Source organism: Varanus komodoensis, unplaced genomic scaffold (genome assembly GCF_004798865.1).
Source record: "Varanus komodoensis strain SLA01 unplaced genomic scaffold, ASM479886v1 scaffold1, whole genome shotgun sequence".
Taxonomy (NCBI): Eukaryota; Metazoa; Chordata; class Lepidosauria; order Squamata; family Varanidae; genus Varanus; species Varanus komodoensis.
Window position 1 is genome coordinate 116,603,405 of NW_025335268.1, and position 14,896 is coordinate 116,618,300.

The 14,896-nt window shown below is 40.7% G+C and overlaps 1 protein-coding gene across 14 annotated transcripts in view; it reads right to left on the reverse strand.

Annotated features, from left to right (window-relative positions):
* The window catches only part of MAST2 (microtubule associated serine/threonine kinase 2), a 202,114-nt gene that overhangs the window by 6,706 nt on the left and 180,512 nt on the right, over positions 1-14,896 (reverse strand). For 13 of the 14 annotated variants that reach the window (XM_044441608.1, XM_044441574.1, XM_044441565.1 and 10 more), the window contains 7 exons: positions 13,582-13,736; positions 12,405-12,709; positions 9,452-9,667; positions 7,242-7,468; positions 5,055-5,177; positions 3,048-3,184; positions 2,398-2,585 (listed from right to left, as the gene is read on the reverse strand). In XM_044441608.1, the coding sequence (XP_044297543.1) occupies positions 2,398-2,585; positions 3,048-3,184; positions 5,055-5,177; positions 7,242-7,468; positions 9,452-9,667; positions 12,405-12,709; positions 13,582-13,736 (1,351 nt within the window). The remainder of the gene's footprint in view (positions 1-2,397; positions 2,586-3,047; positions 3,185-5,054; positions 5,178-7,241; positions 7,469-9,451; positions 9,668-12,404; positions 12,710-13,581; positions 13,737-14,896) is intronic. The other variant, XM_044441584.1, reaches the window with a different exon arrangement.

Sequence of the window (14,896 nt, forward strand, 5' to 3'; positions counted from 1 at the left end):
CCCAATTTGGACAGTTTCACTTAGGGGTGTACCACTTGTGTTGCCAGCGGTTTAGACATTGATGGCTATGTGCTGAGTTATTTTGAGGGGAGAGCAAATTTACACTGTTATACAAGCTGTATACTCACTACTTTACATTGTAGCAAAGTGTCATTTCTTCAGGGTTGTCACATGAAAAGATATAATAAAATATTTACAAAATGTGAGGGGTGTACTCATTTCTGTGATATATTGTATATAAAACCAGTGGAATAATGCTGGGATTTAATTTGGGATAGTGAACAATGATGTGCAATTGAATTTAGGATGGTAAAGTTTACTGGAAAAAAAGATTGGGAGCCATTATCTATAATATGTCCCTCTTAACTGCATAACTGTCCTGAATATAGCAAATTCAGCATTTGCTAATGTTTAAGTGCCATCTTGCTCTCCCATGCTGACCTTTCTATTTCAGATTATTTCAGTTGGTTTTAAGCAATTGTATTTCTGTTGTATCATTCATACCAGCTTTCCCTAATATGGTGCCTGCCAAATGGTTTGGACTCCCATCAGCCAGCAATAGCCAATTCTCAGGAACGCTGAGACACCTGGGAAAGCTGCTTATTACCTTGTTCTTCAAAAAGCATTTTTCCAGGGTGCCTGTGTCTATAGTTCTCTTTACATATGCTTCTGAAGTTATATTTTACAGTTTTTACATATTTTCTAGGTAGTGAGGTGTAAACACCACCAATATAGTAAAGTAAAAACAAAGAAAGACAAGTAATTATGCATCTTGCAAAGTCATCCTAGAGAAAATTCCTACTGGACAAATCCATAATTATATAAATATAAAAGCATACTAACCATTACCACAAGGTTTGCCAAACATTATAAAACTGTGCTTACTTTCTAAAGATTTTATTTATTATATTTATATCCCACCTTCCTCCCAACTGTGGAACTGTGGAAGGTGGCTAACATGTGGTTCCCAGGTGGTCTCCACTACAAGATCAGGCTAGCCCCAAGCCTGCATGGCTTCAACATGGAGGATGCCTTAAGTACCTTCAAACCATACTCTGAGAATTTATTTACTTATTTAAGGCATTTCTATACTGTTGGATTAGACAAACTCTCAGAACAGTACAGGATATACTTAAACATCTAATATCAATTTAAAAATTCAAAACAAACCTACCTTTCATAAAATATCCACATGGCAATAAAATCAACAGTCGTATAATAATCCAGACAAGACAGAGGACCTTTTGGTAGGTGGTTCAGGTTTTCAGGTAAGTGATTTTGGCCCTGTCCTGGATGGGGTTGCACTCCCTCTAAAGGACAGGTTCTGCAGCATGGGAGTGCTCCTCGACCCGGAGCTGTCCCTGGAGGCCCAGGTGGCAGCGGTGGCGAGGAGCACTTTCCTTCAGCTTCGGCTGATCCACCAGCTGCATCCTTACCTGGATGAGCATTGCCTAGCAACGGTGACACATGCTCTGGTAACCTCCCAGTTGGACTATTGTAACATGCTGTATGTGGGGCTGCCCTTAAAGATGGTCCAGAACACAGCCGCCAGTTATAGTCTCATATAACACAGATCCTCTATCAGCTTCACTGGCTTCCAATTAGAGCCCGGGCTCAATTTAAGATGCTGGTATTGACCTATAAAGCCCTAAATGGCTTAGGACCAAGATACCTAGAGGAATGTCTTTTTCCCTTCATGCCCACCCATCCCTTAAGATCTGCAGCAAAGGCCCTGCTCCAGGGACCCTCCTTGAAGATTAGGAGAGAACATACTCGGAGGAGGGCCTTCTCTGCAGTGGCACTGACTATGGAATGCGCTCCCCAGAGAGGTCCGCCTGGCGCCAACATTATATTCTTTTCGGTGCCAGGTCAAGACTTTTTATTTTTCTGTAATTTTAATGTTTAATATTTTAACTATGTTTTAGGCTCAAATTGTGGATTATTTTGTATTATTTGGGTTTATATGTATTTACAGGATTTTGACTTGTAAACCATCCAGAGACTCACAATGTATTGGATGGGGTAAAAATACCCAAATATAAATGAATAAATGAATAAAATAAGAGGCATAAATAATATTACATTCTCTTTCTTCCCTAAAATTCATTATGTACACTTGTCCATCTCCAGCAATCTAATTTCTTCCCCTGGCCCAGTTTTCTCACCTCTTCAGTTACTACATATTGTTTGTGCCATTGCACCTTCTAGCACCCATTTCTGAGGTAATTTGCTTTGCAGTAGTTAAACTCTTTTACCTAGTGGGCTCATGAGTCACTATGAGAACTGTTCTAGTTTAGAAAATATGAGCCCTATAGTCTGAGCAGATACCACATTATGATCAGTTCAGAAGGATTTGCTTTAAGTTCCACAGTCCTTACTCACTGCTTCCCTGTTTACCTGAATGTGCTGACTCAGGAGTAGATCGGTAACTCTGTGTTGGTGAACGTGGAGAAAGGTTGTGAGTAGGTGAACCAGGAACACTTTCCCCAGATGACAAAGAACGGTTGAGAGAAGATAAACTCCTGCTGGTGTGAAGCAGAGAAGCCTGCTTGGTGATCTTCCTGAACAAAGAGCTCTTCTTCTTACTGGAAAAGTGAAATGATAGCTATTATTGTTAAGAATAAAAAGAATCAGGATCAAATCCAAAAAGTGCCCATCCCTGAACAAAATGAGTCGTCCATTTGTAGAAGAGCCCCTTCCATTAGTGGCTGAAGCTTGGAACCCATGAAAGCGGAAAGAGGAAAGTGTCAGGTATTTCTGATTCTCCCTTCTCTCTGCAGCCAGTTATGTCACTTTCCATACTGCTCTAAGGTATCCGCAAACCCTCTGGAACAGAATTTCAGAGGATGCATGGGGAGGAGAGACCTGACAGAATTTCATCCAGAGAATTCCATTTATGAAACACCAGATTCTATCTATAATTTTCTAAATTGTTATATTTCACTGATTTCATATTTTTGTGACATAAAACCATGCATTGGCAAAAATAAATTTCCATAAATTATTTTGCAACTGTTATAGGCCCACAAGTTTATTTTTCAACTAACCTTTCCTGCCCATCTTTTGTTTTGCTTTTCTTGTTCCTCCTAGCCATCTTTGATTTATAACTGGCCTTCCGAGCTGGTCCCACTTTGATTGATGTGTTTTCAAAAGGTGTAGTAGATATGGACACTTTATTCCCGCTCTGCCAGGAGAAAAACACATATTATAGTCCCTTTTAATTCATCTCTTTATCCCTTCAGAGTACTTTGTGACTGCTAGTTGTTAAGGCAAGAGAAAATACCAGTCTATTACTGGCTGTCTTAAATGCCCCTGGTTAATTCTTTTTTCCTCCCATCCAGTATTTATTTTGCCTTCATAAAATGCTGCTAGAGGGGCTTCTTGAATCAGACCTGTCCCACTGAATAAACATGATTTTTATAGTTGAATGACAACTGTAGAGAGCACTAATGTTTTGATCTTTCATTGATCAGTTTAAACTTTGTAAGGTACTCAGAAGGCAATCATGTAACATAGTATGTATCTACCACCAGCCAATTCATGCTAGAAATTCTGTCTAGCAGTACTTCCAACTTCAGCATTGCTACCTGAAATATTTTCGGCATTTCTTCTTTTTCTAAAGAACATCAAACCACAAATGGAGCAGACAGTGGGAGTATTTATTCAAATTACTTTCCAAGTAATTATTCAGGTAATTGGCTCAAGTTGTATTTACAGAAGTATATTTCTCAGGCAAGTTTCCACTGTCACATGGACTCTGTGGCCAGGGTCAAAACAGTGCACAGGAAGGAATGCTGCCTTTAGCTATCTGTCATATCAGGGCACCATACATGAGTGTGGAACTTATGTAGCCATATAACAGAAAGTATATGTCAGTTATATGTCTTTTTTGAGTGAGCCAAATTACAATCACTAGGCTAGCTGGATAGAGCATTTTCCCAGCAACAAGATTATTGCTGTTTGAATAATAGCAAAATAGAATATCCCAGAATCAGAAAGGAAACAGACTGAAGTCCCACATAGTAGTAAAGATTTGCTGTCCCAGAAACTTATGGCATGGACATCAAGATGAAACTTTTTTTTAAAGTTACAGATAAATTAGAGATAAGGAATAATACTGCTTAAACACCAGAATAATATTTCCGTAACTATTGACACAATATTTATATTGCACTAATTCTACTATGAATAGTTTCTGCTGATGTGCATTTCATTTTTGCAGCATAAAATACTAGGTTCTGTGTGACAGAAACTTTATAAAAGTGCAAAACTCTTCCCTTTCAGCCTATATTATTGACACATTTACCTTCTCTTTCAAAACAAAGTTCCAAGGCAGTTTACAACACACTAAAACAATTTAATAGATAGTACCCTAAAAAGGAGTCAAGAAACACAGGAAATACTCTAAAACTCATAGCAAAGATACAATAAAATAAGTTAAAGAGGCCTGAGAAAATAAAGAAGTCTCTGCCTGCCACCATAATGACATGACAGTCAGCACTAAATAAGCATTGCTTAGCATTTTATACCCAGGGTGCCACCACTGGGAAGGCAGTTTTCCTAGTAAATACCATCACATTGAAGCTGGTAAGAGTGCCCAAGGAAGGGCATCTGCGGAGAATGTCTGTGTTTTGCCAGGCATATGCAGAAGCAGTTGATCGTTCAGGTATCTTGGATTCAACTGTGAACAGCTCTAAAACTCAAAACCAGAACTTTGAATTGAGCCCAGAAATGGACTGCTGATAAAGCAACAGCATAATGCAATCATCGGTTTCAGTCCCATTAAACATTTTAGAAGCTCTATTTAAAAAAAAAAAACCAATTTCAAAATCTTCAAAGGTAATCCCACATATAATGCATACACGGGTCTATCTAGAGATTACCAGGCCATGTATAACTGTAGCTGATGTAAACAGGGTTACAACTGATATGCCAATCTTAGATGGTAAAGATGAGCTGTGCAACCTGTGTTTCCAGGGAGGAAGGTCAAGGAACATATGCAAGTTACTCAACATCTTTTTACTAAGCACTTAAGAATTTTACTCAGGCTTTACCTTCAGGACTAATTCCACCACTTCAGTATGAACTAATCCATGTACAGGTTCTCCATTCACATGTGTTATCAAGTCCCCTTCCCGCAGACCAGCTTCACTTGCAGGGCCACCTTCTTCTACATGCTGCCAATGACAACAAAAGGGAAACAAAGATTAATTTCAAAACCAGAATCCTCTGCCCACCTCAGTTCTACCTACAAAGCCCTCTTACAAGAAACTATACACTTCCGAACACATATGCTACAACTTGCTCTAATACTCATGGCTGGTTTATAATTCTAAAAAATAGAAAGAATTCCTCAGAGTCAGACCATAGGCTGATCTAGCCCACTGAACCAACTAGCTAAGAAGAAAATTGTTTTGGGGTGCTGGAGCCGAAGGGCTGCCAACCTGGCCCTTCACAGGTTGTATAAAGGGAGGGGCTGTGGCCACATCCCTGACATCACCTGATCTATGGCTAGAGAACTGGCTGAGGCTCTCCCTTTGGCTGGAGACTGGCTTCGTTGCCATGTAGGTTTTCCTCAGGCAGGAAAAGCATGTGCACAGCAATGCCACCCCAACTTAGACAGCAGAAGGAATACTTCAGCCACAACCTTGTCCAGGGCTGTATTATTCACAATACATCCTTTTCAATGGGAGAAGGAACAGTGAGAGGGAAGGCACTGATGAAGGTGGCATTACCTGTACCACATCTGCTTCACTGACATTGCTCAACTCAGGGGTCTCAAACTCGTGGCCCGCGGGCCAATTGCCGGGATGGGTGGGGCACGGGGGAGGGGCCCTGCAGCCTTCAAAGCACCGGCAGCGCCCGGGCCAGCCATGGGATGAGCGGCCCACCACCACCGTGGTGGTGGAATATTTGATGCGGCCCAGCCTCACCCAGACTCTACTTCCAGTGGCCCCCAGGTAAGTTGAGTTTGAGACCCCTGCTCTAACTGAAGCTGCAGGTGGCATGATCCTGCTGCTGTCTAGACTGGGCATGCTTTGCCTATGCCATATTTTCCTTCACAGGGAAATGTATTTCAGGTGACACACAGCATGTGAACAGATTCAGTGGGTGCTTGGAAGAGTGGCTCCTCTCAGCACCAGCCAAGTCCTCTGCTGGCCACATTCCCACTGTTACTTCTGATCTGTTATCAGAGATAAAAGCAGGGATTCCTCTGGACATTATTCACCCAAACAGGTGCAGGGGAATCCTTGCTTTTATCTCTGATTATAGATCAGAAATAACAGTGGAGATTCCATATTCTACAGGGTGGATGGGAAATCTCTGCAAGCCTGGTTAGTTCTGTAGGATGCTGGTTTCCCATCCCGTCTTGAAGGAGTTCCCTGGGATCTCAGGTAGATGCTTCTCCAAACCCTCCTATCTATGGATCTTTAACTGGTGGCATCAGAGATTGCACTTTTAGCTGAAAGTTATGTGGTATGTCAGTACCACTGAACTCTATTATGAATAATAATTTCTCCTCCAGGGCAAGTAGTTATAAACATTTATGAGTTGATATTGGCAAGCAACAATAAGCAACAACTAAAGCAGTTCAGTTTGAGGCATATGATCTGTGCTTTAGGGAAGCTGATCAAGGTTAAGTGGAATATTATTCTACTGCATATTATTATTGCATCACTGCTGGATTGAAATTATCTCCATTCAAATGAAGAAATCTTAAGTGATGTCTACAGGGAAATTGGGGCAGGCTTTTGATTCCTCTTCTCTTTTACCTTTGAGTCTCACACAATTAACAACTGAAAACATTCTTTGTGGGGAATGGCTATAGTAAACAACTATATGCAACTTCAAAAGGCACATCTATAAGACAGGCTGGCTATGGATGAAGGATAAACTGAAAGCAAATACATAACAACCCCTTGTATAACTCACAGGATGACTGAATTCTAAATCTCTAGTCAATTTAGTGGGGAGACAGTGATGCTTTAAGACATGTAATCAACTCCAAGCAGATGTGTGGAAAATCCTATGGGAAGGAGATGATCTGAAGCAGACCATCATTGTCAACATGGCTCAAAAAGAATTAAATGCAATTAACCTATGGGTCATAACTCTGATATTCAGCACTCTGCCTTATTTTCTGATGAACTTTAAGTAGAAATAAGAATTTTCATTATTTCCAGCTTTTTAAAGTTCCTTTTTGTCCCACAGTTATACTGTGACCAAGAACACAAACATACCCAGACCATGTGATGCACTGTGTAGATATCACTGTTTCCCATGTACACCCTAATGGCACGAAGTGTAAATCCGTATTTCTTTCCAGCTCGGTGGATTATGATCGGTGGTTTAGGATTCATGACAGCAGGGGAAAAATCTCGACTTGGAGATGAGTCTCTCGAAGATGGGTTGGAAGACAGAGAATGAGGCGACATTGGACTAGCCAATGGAGAACACGTATGATGCTCTAGGTGAAATTACAGAAGCATTTCAAATGTCTGACTTTCAAGGAAAAATACAATTAGCATTATGAAGGAAAATTAAGTATCTCAATTATGTAAGTCTAGTAACCTGCATTTAAAAATGCATAGCAACAATTATTCCCTATTCTCTTGACCACAGAAGGTGTTCTGACAGAAAATCAGAGAAATTCAAACTTAGTTCTGTGCCTTGCTTGTCACAGCTAAGCTAGCTAAATAATATGCTTCAATGAAAACTAGACTGTAATTTATCTGTAAATATGTGTGCAAAATATTTTAATGTTTCCAATTTTAAGCAGGTTAATGATTTTTTTTTTCTTCTATAAATATATGCATGACAGAACAACCTATTGTAGATACACCACCCTGGGCTGCTGGGTAGCTTGTTGTCCACAAACAGCCCATTCTGGGGAAATTGTTCAGGGTTTGCATGTCATAACAACCCATGATGGTTAGCAACTAGGGATATGCCAAGCCTATCCAGAAACCAGTTCACACCTGTCCATTGGATTTCTTTCATTGTTCATCCCTTTCTAAGGCAGAGAGCTGAGCCCAGAAGGAGTCTGCAAGAATCTATGGACCCCCAATTGTACAAACAGGAACATTCCCCAGCCACCATTCCCAGTAGCCAACCTCCTGCTCCTGCTGGCAGCAGTGTGCAGGGAAAGGGGGCAGAGTGAGCTGGCATGCTGGGTACCATTCCTGGCTACCATCCTCTCTCCTTGCTTGCTGCCAGTGTGGGGAAAGGGGGCACCAGGTGCCATTTCCAGTGGCCAATCACAGCACTGCTTGTGCAGAATGTGGAGCTTGATTTCTGGTCAGCATCCCATGAACCCTGGGAGTGCTTGCCAGGAACTTGGACTCTGGGCTGCTGCAAAGCTGACTGGAGTCTGGAAAGTTGGAACTAGGGAATCCAGCGGATTTCCCACCCCAAATTGATTCCTCACACATCCCTAGCAACCCATGAGACCTTGCTTTGTCATGCAAACTGAGTCTTATAGTGACATGCAAACCTGCCCAATGTTGGAAAGAGGTTGCTGAATTAGACAGGCACAGGTTTGGCCTAGCCTTGGTTTGATCCAGCATTTTTAATCACTGAGAACATGAAAAAACCAATAATTTACTCTACTTTCACTTATAGTGGAATTCAACCACAGCTTGAACTAGAAGTAAATACATACAGGAAGCAGGAAGAGATCCTTGAGAACCATCATGAGAGGTTACAGTTAAACAGACCTGCTTAGAGCCATATGCAAATCCATGGCAGCTGGGATTTCTATTTCTATAGGCCACTGTTTCAAATGCTATGTTGCATCTTAGCTGTGCATTTCATTCTTGAAAATGTAAATGTCTACTATGCTAACTGGCAGCTAACCGGCAGCCAGACATCTACATTTTCTTTATGCCTGTAACTTTAATATGCTGCAGCATACATCTACTACATAATCCTTGGAACAGTTTTAAACCAAACAACATGGGTTGTCAGGAAACTAATACCGTAAGTTATAGTGGTTCTAATAAAAGGCAAATAAGTGGGTCACATCAAATCAAACCAGAACTTTCCTAGAAGGAAAATGACAAAAAATGAGGCTGCCATATTTTCGGAACATCATGAGAACATAAAACTCCCTGGAGAAGACAATCATGCTAGGGAAAGTTAAAGGCAAAAGAAGAAAAGGAAGACCAAATATGCAGTGGAGTGACTCCATAAACGAGGTCACAGCCTTGAAGTGATAGAAGCTGAGTGGGGCTGTCATGGATAGGGCATTTTGGAGGGCTTGCATTCACAGGATCACCCTTAGAGATGACTTGATGGTATGTAACAATGTAACAATGAAATCTTCACAATGAAATCACAGTCCCACAGTATAGCATGGTTCTCTGAACAAAGATAAAACTATAAAAGAATTAGTTTTCTTAGTTCTTAAAAAGCAATTTTTAAAAATGCACATATTTTAGTTGTATCTTACCTGAGGGAATTAGGAGAGAGAGGGCAGTGGCTGATGCTGACTTAATCACTTTATTGACAGGTCGTGAAGTCCGTTTTTCCCCTGACTCACCAGAGAGTAACCTATGTCGGGCTCGGCGGACTGCCAAATCACTTGTGGCTTTTGGAGTAGTAAATTCTGGGCCCTCATTGCTATTACTGTGAGTGTGCTGATCAGAGAAGTCTGCAATGCTCCCAGCTAAAGTGTCAATTAAAATAGATTAGAACCACAGGGAGTTTCTAACAGACTGTTCTCCTGCAGGCGCATATATGAAATCAAAGGCATGTTTATAACACAGTCCAACAATGTGCTTTCCTCAGAAGCAAACCCAGACCCTGAAGACATACTTACAGATTCATTTAACTAGGGATGATATGATATCAACAAAATTATCAGCTTTCCTTTTGCTATAGAAACAACCACAATATAATTAAGCTAAAAATATCAAAAATCCCTGAATAAAGTTAGCCTTGCTACAGTATGGAAATTTGTACAAGTTTGAAATGGGGTGGGGCTTGTTAGACAGGAAGGCAAGAATGTAAAGCCTGAGAAAGGCACCTCTTACTGTTTTTTCCTTTTCAGAAACTACAAACTGCCTACAAGTTCTAGAAAAGAAGTAGTGCAACCCAAACAGAATGTATGAGATGTTTTGTTTATGGAATTCCTTGTTGAAGAAGCCTCTCTGTCATTCTTCTGACAGAAGTATTTTGGCATACAAGGTCGTATGCTATTGAAGGCTTTTTTAAATAGGTGTTTTTATGCTATGTCTGAATCAACATTTTGTTTAATTATTGTTAGCTATCTTTAGTGCCAGTCTTTGGCACCAAGATGGGATATCAAACAAATAAATGTTATTTGCATGGTCACAATAGAACAGCTCTGGTTGTTCTGTGGAATTGTACAACTTTGAGCAGTAAACAACTGTCTAGTTCAAATAATCTTTCTCACATGTGATAGAGCAGCAGGAGCAAAACATCCTTACTCACTTACTCAGAGACACTGCTCAATATGTGTGCGCATTTATGTGTGAACAGAAGTGTGTCCATCAGCTGGACCTCTCAGTGGCTTTTGATACTGGATAGGCTAGGCGGGTGAGGAGTTGAAAATAGAGCTGCCAGGTTACTGATGGGGACCAGTAGTTATTTTCATATAACGCCGGTCCTTTATCAGCTACACTGGATCCCAACTGAAGTCCGGGCCCAATTCAAGGTGCTGGTATTAACCTATAAAACCCTAAACGGTTTAGGTCCAGAATACCTGAAGGATCGCCTCCTTCCATATAAGCCCTCATGCCCCTTAAGATCGGCGGGGGAATGCTTGCTCCGGGAACCCTCTATGAAGGAAGTACAGAGGGTGTCTTACCCGAAGGGCCTTCTCCGCACTGGAATCTGCTCCCCAGAGAGGTCTGCCTGGCGCTGACATTATACTCTTTCTGGCGCCAGGTAAAGACCTTTTTATTCGACCATTATTATAATTACCAACAGTTTTAGATGTTTTAGGATTTTCCCTTCACAGTCGCACTTTCTATTTTTTCCTCCTTTTTCTTAAGTTCACAATGTGTTTTATACTGTTCTAATAATTGATGTTTTATATTGTATTTTTACATTTTACATTGTGCTTTTATATTTTGTAAGCTGTCCTGAGCGCTTGGCGACAGGACGGGATATAAATGTCTGAAATAAATAAATAAATAAAGAAAGAAAGAAAGAAAGAAAGAAAGTTTGAATATGGCTTATCCACATAAGTGGGCATAGTCCCCAACTCTTTGTTGGTTTCCAGACTGCACATGCAGTATCAAGCACACTGCTCAGCTCTACATGAGCTAAATATCATGTACATATAGTGCCTTGTAGCATGAACTGCCTGCTCCACTTTGACTTTTTCACGTTTTGTCCTGTTATAACCCAGAACTGAAATGGATTTTAAATTACATTATTACCACATGATGTATGAAAGATACCCAACACTGAAGATGCAAAATATTTCTATTGTGACATAAAAGTTAAAGAAACATTTTGGCCTTGCTGCTTATTTCCCTGAGAACATTCTTCCTTTAGGATGCATCATGTTGTGGGGATGATTTTCCTCAGCAGGGACTGGAAAACTAGTTAAGGGTATGATGGAGCTAAAACAGGGCAAAAAACTATCACATTTTCCAGAGGTGTGCAATTCTGACTATCCCAAATACACAGTCTTCACATATCAATGCCCCTGGATGGTATCAAAAAAGTTGTGCTAACTATAAAAGGTGTTTTGGCCACAACAGGAAGATGGGTTTAGGCAGGTCCTGTTGTGGAGACCCTGGAATGCCTATAGGTGGACCAAGCAGGGGAAGAAAGAGGAGCTAACCAATTCAGGAACCCAAAAATCTGTTTCACAGGCAAGTTACACTACCTAGCTTATTTGTGGGGTGGGTTGTAGCGTCAAGTGAACATTAGGTAAAGGTAAAGGTTTCCCCATGACAATAAATCAAATCATGTTTGACTCTAGGGGTTAGTGCTCATCTCCGTTTCTTAGCCATGGGACTCAGTGTTTGTCTATAGACATTTTTTGTGGTCAGGTGGCCAGCAGGACTAAACGCCAAGGCACACTGAATACTAATGCATGTCATGAGCGGAGCTGGCTGGAGCTGGGGGTCAGACTCAATGGCTTGGGAGGCCCCTTCTGACTCGCTCAGCTTCTGTTTCTATTACCTTCCCACTGAAGTGGTACCTATTTAACTACTTGCATTTGCACGCTTTTGAACTGTTCGGTCGGCAATAGCTAGAATAAAGCAACAGGAGCTCACCCCATCATGCAGATTCGAACTGCCGCCCTTTTGAGCAACAAGCCCAGCACCTAAGCAGTTTACACCACTGCATCCCCTCCCAAGTGAACATTACCACTAGCATAATTCATTATGTACGGCAATACTTCTATCTCCAAAGACATGTACCTGTCACTGTTGAGCTGCTCACATTACTGACAGTTGAAGAGGGTGTTTTTAGTTCTTCTTCATCATCATCAAGGTGCAGTTCTCGCTCTACAGGCTGTTCTGGAATTGGAAGGGGAAGACCTTCCCGTGGCTGTTGCAAAGGCAGTGATGTCCCATCCAGCTGTTTCTTTTTCCCTTCTTCCTCAGCTGAAATGGCAAAACGGGGCATGTCGAGAAGACCAGAACAACGCCGACGGACAGTCAGTGGTGGGCTGGAGTCACTCTCTGTATGAGAGGATTCAGATACTGAGATGTGCTTACGCAGTCTGAAGGGAAAGAACAGTAAATGTTGCCATCAATTTACTTTCGTTATGAAGTCAGAGATTACATGAGGAAATGATGTATGGGCACACGTATGTGCGTGCACGTACACACACACAACCCCACAGTGGGCAATCTGTTTGGAATAAGTGAGGTGAGGAAAGGGCAAGGAAAGAAAACCAAACCCTGGATGGATTTTATCCTTTTTAAAGTTACAGACACTTGCAACTAGGCCAAGGCAATTTTGTGTTTTCATCTGTTTAATCAAATATTGTATTTTAGTCAAGAAAGAACTAAAATCAGCCAGCTTGAAAAGACTGGAGCACCACTATTATAAAATCCTTCTCTCTCAACTTACTTAATGTATCAAAATATTTAAACTCATGTGGTCCAGAGTGCTACAGTGATTACAGTGCTGGACTGGGACTCAGGAAATCTCTACTCAGCCATGACGCTCACTGGATAATGTTGAGCCAGTCACTCTCAGCATAACCTACCTCACAGGATTTTTGTGAGGATATAACAGAGAGGAGGAATACATAAGCTTCCCTGGGTTCCTTGCAGAAGCGAAGATGGAATGTAAATATAATAAACAAACAAGACATACGTCTGTCGCAGGGAGCTGTAGTTTGTTTCTGCTTCTTGTTTCATTATACCAAAGCCAAACTATAAGTGGACTTTTTACTTTCTTTTCTTAAATAAACTTTCAGAAAGCTGGCATTATACTGAAATATTAATAATTAGCAGTTATTATATAGCATGCTTTCAGTGTTGTACTTTATAATGTCTCAGTGATCCTTTTAAGCTAGTAAAAATAACAAGGACTCTTGTGGAAACTTAAAGATTAACATATTTAAATAAAGTGTGTTAAGCTCACATTTCAGGAGACCCAATCACCCAGCTGCGGTCTCGATTCTTCAAACCACCAAGACTATCCAGTCTGTCATCCTTTTCCTCACTCAAGCTGCGCTTTGTGGGTGGTGGTGTTTTTCTTTCTTCATGGATAGAAAGACGTTCCATACTGCTATATACCTACACGTATCATACAACTGTATATTAACATGTTAAAAGGCAGTGCTATGCTCTTTAAATCACAGGATATTTCAGGGTTAAAACTAAAAAGTGGGATTTGGTGATGGTCTTTTATTAGTTTCTGCAAGCAACAAAAAGACGATGGCACCTCATAACTTGCTCAAAAGGGAGAAAAAAAAGCAACAGTAGTTGGTCTTCTTTGCCTACCTTGGAAATTTATTGTTGTAAAGGCCTGTTTAATATTAGCATTGATATTAGAAAGTGAAGTTTCACTATTTTAATGCTGAATGTAGGTCAACTTGGCCACATTTTTAAGTAAACATATAAGCTATTTCTAAAACTCCTATAGTACAAGCTTAACCCAGAGAGATTTGTTTAAAAACAATGAAAAAGAAAAAAAACCTCCTAGCCCCTACTGATTAATTTGCTTAGTCAATCACCTCAACTGCTTTACAATGATTATGTTAAATCATTGAACAGTTAACAGGAGGGGAGAAAAGGAATCCATGTTTATAAGCTGAGCTCAACTGAGAGCCTGATTTGAATATGAAACTGATGAAAATAGCGTTATTAAAAATTTACAACATCAACAGGATAGCTATTAATAAATTATCCAGCTGAATTGTCAGACAAGACTTTCAAACTATAATGAGCCTTTCATGCCACCCACACTATGAATGCAGTATTTTTTTTTCAAAGCTTTGAATACAGGCTTTGCCTAACCATCACATTTTTTCTTATTATCATTCCTCCCACCCCATACTGTAAGGTGCTAGTTCAAATCTATACTTCCTTCTTTGCCCCATTACTGAGTGGCCAGGATTGGCACTCAAGTTTTACACTCTTTTTGCATGGACATTTGTCTCTCATTAAAGTGGTACTAGCTTCCCCACAATGCCTCTAATATTTGCAAGGTATTTGTCCAGTGATCCAAATCCTGATCATTCTTAGCTGCCACTTTCATTATCCATTTTTTCCTCACATTGTTGTTGTTGTTAGTCGCAATGTCGTGTCCGACCCATCACGACCCCATGGACAACATTCCTCCAGGCCTGTCCTCCACTATCCCCCGGAGTCACTAAGGCTCACGCCGACTGCTTCAGTGACTCCATCTAGCCACCTCATTCTCTACTGTCACCTTCTTCTTTTGCCTTCAATCG